Here is a 10,944-nt window from a genome sequence, read left to right as displayed (position 1 = left end):
ACTAATTTTTAATCATTTGGTCTTTCAGTTCCCACTCTAGAAAGGGGACCTCTGTACAGCCCTTGGTGGTAACATGGGTCCTGGACATCAAAGAGACCCTTGCTGCCTCAGGGCTAAGGGTCAGGACAACACCATGGCCTCACATGGCAGCTCAGGCCAGTCACAGCCACTGTTCCTCACCTCCCTCTTCATCGTACATGAACCATTCAGCTTCTCTTTCTTTCCCTTCTCTCCACCACATACTTGCTCATCATACCTGCTCTGCAGGTGGGTGGGCCTCTTGGACCATTAAGGTTTTATCTACTGAGCCATCTTGTTGACCCATTGTTCTTGTTTTTTTGTTTTGTTTTGTTGTTTGTTTGTTTGTTTCAGACAGGGTTTCTCTGTGTAACAGTCTTGGCTGCCCTGGACTTGATCAGTAGACCTTGAACTCAAAGTAATCTGGACTTGATCAGTTGGCCTTGAACTCACAGTGAGCTACATGCCTCTACCTCCCTGAGTACTGGGATCAAAGGTATGTGCCAACATGCCCAGCTACAGACTTTTTGTTTGTTTTTGTTTTTACCAAACTGTAATATATGTAGCCAAATCCATTTGTTTCAATTAGCATTAAATATTGAAACCCACACTAAAAATGAATCGTGAGGTTTTGCATAAAGGCATGTGGAATTGGAAAATGTGGGTTGATGACCAAACTCTGCCCAGTAACAGGTTGTGTGAATATAAGCGAGCCACATAACCTTTCTAGGACTGAGACAAAAGAGAGAAAGAGGGAGGGAGGGGGGAAGAATGCATATGAGGGTACAGATTTCCATTAAAGACAAGGTCAAGCTTTTTACTTCCTTTACTGTTATAACATTTATATTCCCTTTTCAGGGAGGTAGAATATACACATGCATTACAAATATGTGGAAATATGGGTGCTGAAGGAAGCCTGCTCCACAGAAATAATTGCTATGAAGAAACTGTTCTGGAAGATATGCATAGAAGAAGGCAAGCTTGCTTTGCAACTATGGGATATTAATTCACTAAGACTTCACATCATATCCAGTGAATAGTGAGTTTTCATAGTTATAAAGTTTAAACTAGTTAGCTGTTGAGCAAAGGGCATACAATTTTGGATACAAAAAGAATTCTGGGAATTTATGCAAATTATACTGACTAGTCTCAAAAAAATGCTATTGTAAACTGAAGTTTACTAAGTGAGCACATTTTAAAATTGTCACCATAGGTACACAAAAGAAGACCAAATCAGATGACAGATATGTTAATTTGATCATGATTATCATTTCAAAGTGTGTACATATCAAATAACCATTGTTGGTATAATGTTCTTTTAAAATGTGTACACCTTACCCTTGTTCATTCAAATGCTGATTTCTTCTCCCCCACTCTCTGGTTTCAATCCTAAGCATCTTGTCTCAAGTTGGTGTAAACTTCCAAATAAAGCAACTAGACACAATGTTGAGCTGGGAGGAGCCAGAACAGGAAATGAGTGGGAGGAGCTACAGGACAGGAAATGAGTGGGAGGAGAAAGGGCACAGGAGAGCTTAGAGGGGAGAACTGGAGGAGAGATCTTGGAACTACGTGGAGAGATGGATTGGACCTAAGATATCACAAAAAGCAAGTATAATATGGGAAATCTAAATGTTAGGAAACTATGAGGGCTTGGAGATTTAGGATGGAGTAGCTATTGCCCAGAATTGTGTTCTAGGTTAACTAAATAAACCCAGTCTCTGTGTGGTGATTTGGTTATACAGCTGCATAGGATTAACAGCAGCATTACCAGAAGATAAATCAATAGTAAATATTAATTGCTAACTACAACAAACCATGGTGTGTATCTTAAACATATACATTTTTTATTTCCATCTAAATGGACCTGGAAAAAAAGAATCTTTCGACTGATTAACACAAAGGCATGATAAAAGCAAGAAATCATATGTGTAGCAATCTAATTGTACAACATTTCAATTGGTCATCTACCTTAACACATGACAAACTTTTTATAAAAGAAAACTCAGTCCTTTGCTTCGCTCAGGGTTCAGGCAAAATAGGCATGGACAAAGACAGCCACAGCCAAGAGGATGATGGCATTGATATTCACTACATTTCTCCAAAAGGGCTTCTCAGATGTGTCTGAGAATTTTTTCCTCAGGGCTTCTTCCTCTTCTTTGGTTAGCTTAGGCCCTTTGTTCTGCAAACCACAGAATACGCTACATGCTCTCTTAAGACATCCACTGGCTTGCTCAGATTCATCTGTAACAAGAAGAATCAATAAGTCATCACCAAAGACAGGATATGGAAAACGCTGTTGCTGCCCTACAAATGGCTGTGAGCAAACGTCAGGGGACTATATGGGAAAGTATGGTTAAATCTGATTATATAAAATAGAAAACTCTGCATGCTAAGAATCCAATAAACAGAAGAAAAATAAGTGAAAACTGAGGATGGGGAAACTGACATATCACAATAAGGCTTTAAAAATAGAAGATAAGGCCACCAACAACCTCATGTAAACATGCTAGAAGAAGGAAACAGTTGAAAGAACAGTGGCAGATGGTTCATGTATAGAGAATGCCCCCAGCCTTCAGTCAAACTTCTAAAAATATGTACCAGTGGTACAGGGTATCACATACAAAAACATTTTGTGCAAAGCTGTTCATTGTGGCTCTGGAAAAATTAAGACATGTTCCTAAATAGTATAATCTATGAATAAATCATTAAAGACAAAGCAAAGTATTTTGGGGGTTGTTAGAAAGTAAATGACCTTTGTGTGTAAAAGGCTGAAAATTAATGAAATATCCAATTATAATCTAAACTAATATAAAATTGTATTTAATAGAGTAATCCCAAATACTGTTAGTGGAAGGATATACCAATAAGAAAAGGTCATGAAAGAAGATAGTAGGATAACAATGAAGAGAAACAAACCTGAAAGTTAGCTCATTGATAAAACAGGCTAGCTTAGTCTTTATCAGGACTATGAAGGAATCTGCCTTCCCTGAGTAGAATATGTGTTAGGGAGAATACTGAAGAACAAGGGTGGAGAGGAGATGATGTCAGACACTCAGGCATAACCAATTGAGACTGATTTGTTGAGCACAATATGTAATTAGAGACAGGCAGTCTGTAATTAATTGTTATTTTGGCAGCTGGCACTCAGTTTCATAATCAGATGATGGATAGACAGGCAGAGAGACTGAAGATGAATAAATGGATGTCATATTTAATGATCAGTAGCCCCAGATATTGAGCACATGTTTTAAAATTTTTAGTTTTTATATACATATACAAGTAAATCTCAGAAGCTGAATTTAGCGGATTTAAAAACAAACAACCCATAATAGCCCATATAGCCAAACTATACACAGTGCTACTACAGTAAAACCAGATGTAAGCCAAATATTACCTTCTTCAGGAGCACTGTCATCTTCTTCTAGAGGTTTCTCTTCTGCATCTAAGTCAATGCGTTCTTCTGTGTTGTTCCAAAGACTCCAGCACAGGCGGTATAGCTAGCCATAGACAACACACAAGTTTATTAGTGATGAAGACATTTACAAACATGTTCCAACAATACCTTGTTTAATGTATGGTTTTAAAAACATAACTGTGCCAGAACAGTATAGGTTAGAAGGAAAGGTCTCCTACAAACTCTCTCAGCAAAACACACCAACTATTTTGAATTGCTTGTTTTTAACTCTAGCATTTGTTCATCACTCCAAACAGTATTCTTAGACTCCTACTTCTGGGTTTGTGATGTCAGGAAAGGCACAGATGCAGCGATCCTACACAGGAGCTTGGCTGCAATCGCTGTTCTGTCCTGTCTTGCCTTTGTCAGTGCTGCATCCTGATGACTTTGATTTGGTCTAATAGTTACTATAATATGTTTGTATTAAGTTCTTTCTCAGGATACATCATTCTTAGATAGTGTCTGTGAGCTGTTTTTGAATTCCACCTTTTCATGTGCCTTTCCACACTCATCTGCAAATTTCTACCAATGATTATTTTAACTGTTTGATATCACTTTGATGGTTATCTGTGATATAATTTATATGTTCATGCTTGATCTTCATGTTTGTTAATTAATCCCAGCACTTGGGAGGCAGAGGCAGGCAGAGATCTGTGAATTCCAAATCAACCTATTTTTAATAGCAAAGTTCAGGCCACAAGGACTATACAGTGACACTCTGTCTCAAAAAATATTTTAAAAATTGAAAGTAAGGGGCTGGGGAAATGGCTCAGCGGTTAAGAGCACTGTCTGCTCTTCCAGAGGTTCTGAGTTCAATTCCCAGCAACCACATGGTGGCTCACAACCATCTATAGTGAGATCTGGTGCTCTCTTCTGGCGTGTACACACATGGAGGCAGAACACTGAGGACATAATAAATAAATAAATCTTAAAAAAAAATTGAAAGTAAGCTGGGCGTGGTGACACACACCTTTAATCCCTGCACTGAGGAAGCAGTGGTAGGTGGATCTCTGTGAATTCAAAGACTGCCAGTCTAGGACAGGCAGGGCTGTTAGACAGAGAAACCCTGTCTTGAAAACTTAAAAAATTAAAGAACATATATGACATCATCATTATTATTATTATTATTTGCATGCTCACTAGTCATTCTAAAAAAATTGTTTCAAGTATCAATAGGTTTTAAATGTATAATCATAATATTTTCAGCCATGTAAATTTTATCTATGGCTTTCTTGCTTTATTTTATAGATTTATTTTGCTTTATTGCTATTGAGATAAAAATTATGTGCTTCTATGCTATACCATAATAAACTCCTAAAATATCATTTTTCCTACTAAATCTTTTTTGTTGTTTGTAGCCAGACTTTTGGCAACTTTATGGGTTTTTCTTTCTTCCACTGTTATGCTACCCTTTTATCTCTCTAACACTATATAGGAGAGAAAAAAGGATAAAGGGGAAAGAGGGCATTGTTATCCTTAGACTACTTCCTGCTGATTAGGTGTGTTGAATTCCTTGGGGCGAGTTTGAGATTTGCTGTCAAAATATCTAATTTCTTCTCCTTGTTTCTTCTTTGCACATGACTACTAGACAAATTACAACCAATACCCCACAACAACCTCTTAGGGGAACTAGCATTAATATACTCTCAGAAGAGTCCCCAGAATTCCAAACAACACACACTTGCAGAAAGTATCTGGATCTGGCAAAATCACATCCCTGTTAGAGCATGAGGGGTGTTTCATTACTCTTTTGCTACAAGAGTTTGCAACAGTTTTTCATGGTTATCTGTGAAATAGCTCTTGATACTAATCAGTCTGCTTCAGAACTGAAAACTCACAATATATTTAAACACAATGATGATCTCATTGATCCTTGAGATAAGTTCTTAAAAATTAGTAATAAGTTATGATTATTCCTATTGCCATATAATTTCACGTTACATTTTCCTTTGTAATTACATGCTTTCTTGTGTTATTTTTATTCAATTCCACTACCAAATGTAAGTACCTTTGTACCTTTAGTAACAGATTCTGGTAACATATTATTAATAAAGGTTTCTTTTGCCTTTTTATTTTTTTGTTTTTGTTTTGTTTTGTTTTGCTTTTTGTTTGTTTGTTTGTTTTTAGCTGCCTTATGCTTCAAGTTTCAAAAGTAGACATATTGTACAGGCTACTCCTTCAGTATATATGCAAGTAAGAATTACATAGAAGATTGTGAATGATAAACACAAACTACATAGAAGTATTATTACATGATAACAATAAACTGAAACAATGTTTCTAAATAATGACTATTCATATTTTCAAAACATTAACTTTTTCCAGAGTTCCACAGTTTGTCCCATTCTACAGGTAATTTTGTTGAGAATTACAGGTCTGTTTGTTTATTTATTTGTTTATTTTTGAGACAGTGTTTTATTATGTAGCTCTAGATGTCCTGGAACTCACAAAGATCAAACTGCCTCTGCCTCCTGAGTGCTGGAATTAAGGGTATGTGCTACCATGTCCAGCTCAGATTCATGTTAATTTTTTTCTGTTTATATGTATTTGTGCCTCTCTAATATTTATCCAAAAATAATAGTATAACATACTGTAATATTCTGTCTGTCTTTTCCTGATTCAATCATGCTATGAACATGATTAAATATGTATTAGTGCTTCCTCATTATATACTTATTCTCTTAGTGATAAAAATCTGGATTGTTAAACCTTCGCACAGAAAATAATCATATTTTTCTACTTATATATTTTAAATAAACTACTAAAATATAATGTTTTTACACATAGATACAAGAATTTAAAAGCTGGCAACTGTAAATTGCCCTCTTAGAAAGCATAAGCTTCACATATTTACTAAAAACTGTGGATTATGGGAATTCACCACTTTCTTACCAACACAGAAAATTACTTGCATTTTCTATGGGCAATTTAAGTGACAAAAATTGAATATCACATGTTCTCATCCCTGTTGCTGTGTGCATTTTTATCTCTGATCATATTGTGGATGTTTTTTGTTGCGTCTCCTAAGTTGGCCCTGCCCAGGTGCCTCTTCTGCTCTGTGGTGTTTCCTGGTCTCTTAGGCAACACCAAGTGCTGTCATTCTGGTATACAGAAACAGTGACATAGAGTTATGCCCCAGCTCTACTAGGAAGATTTTTAATTTCCAGTTCATTTCCTAATCTCTTACATCTTCATTCTCTGGTGCTTTGCTATTGCTAGTTGTGAAGCTGTTGCTTGTTTGGATTCTAGCTCTAGTATTATAATGGTTCCATTGCTTTAGCCTGTATAGTAGCCACCAGTGTTAGGAAGAAAGGTTATTTTTAAATGAGCATGAAGTCATCATTCATTACTCACGTGAACATCAGGAATTGGCTTCGTTAGGAAGGAGACTCCCAGGATTACTACTATGGACACAAAAAACAGAATGATGGCAAAGTATGTATAGTGCACTCCACAGATAATCTTGGGACAGTCACTGGGAGCCAAGCAGCTGCCTGTTCCATATATAAACTCAGGAATCATACGGACAAGGCCCAACACGAGTCCAACCATTAGCCCCCAGAAAGCTCCCTGAAAGAAAGAAAGAAAGAAAGAAGTTACCATCCTGCATGCTGGCTCCTTTAAGAAAAAGCTAAGAACAGAACTTTTTCAGAGCAAGGAAAGCTCAAAATATGTCTTTAGCAATCGGCTATTGCTGTCTTTGTTTTTCAGTACCAGAGCACTGTAAAACCTATTTGTTGGCATAATGTTCTTGTGGACTGGGTACAGTTTACCTTTGTTCATTCAAATGTTGATTCTCTGCCCCACTATCTGGTTTCAATCTGGACATTGCATTTTGATGTTTATTCTAAGCACCTCTAGTCTCAAGTGTATGTAAAAATGCCACTATTCCTTCTCTGCATTGTCAATAAAAGCCAACAGGCCAATGCTGAGCAATACAGAGGAGAGTGAGACATCCTAGGCCAGTGAAGGGTGAAGAAAGGACAAGGATAGGTGACAGGAATACTAGGAAACATATGGAAAAATTAATAGGGCCTAGGATATGATTAGAAAGCAAGTATAACATAGGAAATCTTAATGGGAAGAAACCAGTAGCTTTGGGATTTAGGGTGGAGTAATTATTGTTCAGCATTGTGCTCTAGGCTAACCAAATAAACCCTAGTCTCTCTGTGTGGTTATTTGTGTATATAGCTGGTTAGGGAGTAACTGCTGCTTTACTATAAATGTAAATCAATATTAAGTATTAATAACCTTTCAACATTTACTGATTTTTATTTATGTATATTATTATGTATATATAAATATTATGTATATTTATGTCAGCTTATTTGTATGTGTACCACTGTGGAGAGCCGAGACTGAGACGCCACTAAGTGGCGCTGACACCCTGCCCTCAAAACTGTAAACCTCCAGTGCGCATGCGCGGATTGCGTAAGCACGCTAAGGATTGCGTAAGCACGCCGGGTAAGAGTGAGCAGCCAATCAGGGTATTGACACGTCACAAGCACGCTAAGCACGTTGGGCCCGCTAAGCATGCTGGGCCCGAGTCATCAGGCGGGGTAAAAGTGAGCAGCTAGTCAGGGTATTCACACGTCACTCAGGTGCGACCCGGGCTTATATAAACAGCGCCACATCGGGGGCTCCCTCTCTCCTCTCCGTTTTCCATCGCGTGACTGTAATAAAGATATCGTTGCGGGAGGATTCTGTGTCCACGTGGGTTTCTGCAGGCAAGACTATCACGCGGCTCCCAACATACCACGTGTGTGAAGTACCTGCAGAGGCCAGAAGAGGGAGTTCGATTCCCTGAACCTGGAGTTACAGGTGGATGAGAGCTGCCAAGTGTGGGTGCTGGAAAGCTACCTGGGTCCTCTGCAGGAGCAGCGAGTGCTCTTAACTCCTGATCTCTGTTGTGCATTTATTACTATTCCATTCTATTCATTATTGACAAATGCTATTTGTATACACCTACGGGTGCAACTGGCTTACATTATGATGTACATATTTTGGAATGACTGATCTTAATTTCTAAATCCTAGACATCACGTTTTAATTTGTCTCAACTCCAGAACTCTGTCCTCTCTCACCAAAGATGAGATTTTCTTCACTTTAGTTTTCCAATCTATAGATTTAAACACTTGCTATTAATTTCACCAAATAAGCAGATCTATGGCTTACATGACTTTCAGGGCTGAAAATAGGTATGTTTGACAAGTCAAATCTTTTCTTTTCTCTCAATGATAGATGGTAATGGAAACACAAGCTCTCAGTTCTGCTCTCAGGAAATAGCAAGGCATGGGGGTCAGGGATGTGAGCTCTAGACTGCAGGAGACTTCGGGAGACTGCATCTGAATCCCAGCACTCTAATTAGTTAGACAGGGCAGGAAAAGCAGGCATCAGCTTCTCCATACTTATTTCTCACCCAAAGACCCTGTTAATAGACAACTCTTCAGAAGAGGTAATGGATTAAGATAATGGTGTGCAAGAATCAATCACTTATAAAATAATAGCATTTAATATATTCAAGTTAGTACTAGCATGGTTGATTTTTTTTTTGGTAAACATTTTATATATAATCTTTTTGTACCATCTCAGCATTCAAATAAGGTGGGCATGCAGCTGTTTTTGTATTACCCAGTTGACTGATTTGCTTGCTGTCAGTATTGTTATATGGTAAAACCATGACTTGACCTTGGAAACCTGTCTTGAAAATGTGTGTGTGTTTAAAAACTTTATAGTGAATGCATACAGTTTTTGAAAAAATGCTAAGAGTTTAATATGAATGTGCACTGTCTAATCATATATTTTTGTGAGGACTATAAATTGTGGTTTACCACAACTGAAGTTGAAGTGAGCCTGAAGTGATAGACCCAGGTTGGACTGAATGCATTACTTTTGAGATGGGGTGGCACTGTGTTGCTCATGTTGGTCATGCACTTGTAAATTCTAGATGTCTTCCTGACACAAGCTTCTAAATTAGATTCTGGACCCATAGACATGGACCACATTTTTTGAATAAAAGGATTTCTTTTCCAGCTGAGTGTGGTGGTGTGCTCCTGGGATCCCAGCACTAAGGGAGGCAGAGGCAGGTGGATCTCTGTGAGTTTGAGGCCAGCCTGATATACAGAGCAAGTTCCAGAACAGCAATGGCTACACAGAGAAACCCTGCCTTGAAAAAAACTTAAAAAACAAAACAAAACAAAACAAAACAAAAAAACCCATAAAAGAATATCTTTTCCTATCCTAAAAGAAGTTGTAATTTTTGCTCCTTTCTTGCAAATGTATTCCTTAATTTCCCCTTACCTGTTCATTGACTCTTTTGCAGAAGATGGCAAGCATGAAGACAGCACCAATTGGAGGCCCAATGTAGCTAGAAAATGATCCCGTATAATGGAACAGCTGTCCATTTTGTGATACCTGTACCAATGGGACCCACAGGATGCTGATGACGATGAGAACAATGCCAAATACCCTGTCAGGAAAACACAGTGATCCAAAGATGAAACAAGAGCATTGTGCAGGCCTCCGCCATTCCTGAAGTTAGTCTTCTGCTCTTTCTTTGTTTTTCCAAGCAAAGTCAAGCTGCTTGACCTCACATGAACCCACATCACCCCTAAGAATTACCTGGTAGTGAAATGTGAATGAGTAAACTCAATAGTTAGCTGTAATATATTCATTTGTGAGATTATCTAGCTACTCCTGAAATGAACTAAAATTTCAGCAATTGACTATCTTTTCGATGCATACATCAATTAGAAATAAACATTAGATTATTTCTATCTATCACTAATCCTTTATATGATAAATAAAACAGTTTAATCTTTTTCCTTTTCTCTAGGTTGAGGAAAACTGAGTCAATTTACAGAGGTTAGCACCCAAATATCACACATCTCAGATGTTGTGTGGCATGGCAAGAAATGGTAACATACGCTTCCTAACTTGAGTATTTCAACAACTAAAATGAATTTGTTAAAATTCTGGTAAGAGGTAAAAAGATATTAGAGGTAGCCATCTTCCGTGAGAGGTGACCTGCTCTTGGAAACCCTAGTGTCCTAATTTACTGTAAGCAAGCAATTTGCTAGATAGTGTGATCTCCTAAGTAAACGTGATGGTGGGTTGAAGGGGACACCAAGAGTTCGTCAGGGAACGGAGGGACAAGGGTTTCATTTAAGCCTTACAAACTGCTTTACTGTTACAAATATTGGAAAAAAGAACAAATAATAGAAAGTCTTGGTGTGCTGCCTAGAAAACTAAAGATTCAATCAAGCATCCCACCACTTATCATTATCTTCAGAAAATAAGCCACACATTCTGCCCCTTTGCTCCAGGGCCTTCTCTCTCACGTTGAATAAAATCAAATTCTTTGCTGTAGTTAAGCGAACCTGGTGCACTTCTCTCAGCGTCTGGGTAAACTTGTGTTGCGTTACTCTCATGTGCTCCTCTGTGCTAACACGACTATGTTGTTGACTAAGGCA

General features: G+C 37.9%; 1 protein-coding gene and 1 long non-coding RNA gene across 3 annotated transcripts in view; one reads left to right on the top strand and one right to left on the bottom strand.

Moving 5' to 3' along the window:
• Positions 1-378: 378 nt before the first annotated feature.
• Positions 379-10,850, top strand: LOC132648348 (uncharacterized). Of its 2 annotated transcripts, XR_009586723.1 has the most exons (4): positions 379-514; positions 877-1,057; positions 9,795-10,008; positions 10,308-10,850. It is a non-coding gene; the product is annotated as an uncharacterized LOC132648348 (long non-coding RNA). The 2 variants fall into 2 exon arrangements; XR_009586722.1 differs by having other exon boundaries at positions 9,795-10,850.
• LOC110561760 (solute carrier family 5 member 4-like) overlaps positions 1,835-10,944 on the bottom strand; it is a 51,503-nt gene continuing 42,393 nt past the window's right edge. The window contains exons 12-15 of the mRNA XM_060369343.1: positions 9,773-9,941; positions 6,827-7,042; positions 3,413-3,515; positions 1,835-2,259 (exon numbers count right to left, since the gene is read on the bottom strand). Of these exons, the coding sequence (XP_060225326.1) occupies positions 2,045-2,259; positions 3,413-3,515; positions 6,827-7,042; positions 9,773-9,941 (703 nt within the window). The 3' untranslated portion in view covers positions 1,835-2,044. The remainder of the gene's footprint in view (positions 2,260-3,412; positions 3,516-6,826; positions 7,043-9,772; positions 9,942-10,944) is intronic.

This window comes from Meriones unguiculatus, chromosome 16 (genome assembly GCF_030254825.1).
Source record: "Meriones unguiculatus strain TT.TT164.6M chromosome 16, Bangor_MerUng_6.1, whole genome shotgun sequence".
Classification (NCBI taxonomy): Eukaryota; Metazoa; Chordata; class Mammalia; order Rodentia; family Muridae; genus Meriones; species Meriones unguiculatus.
The sequence above is the reverse complement of the archived record's forward strand: the minus strand, read 5'-3'. Positions and strand labels throughout refer to the sequence as shown.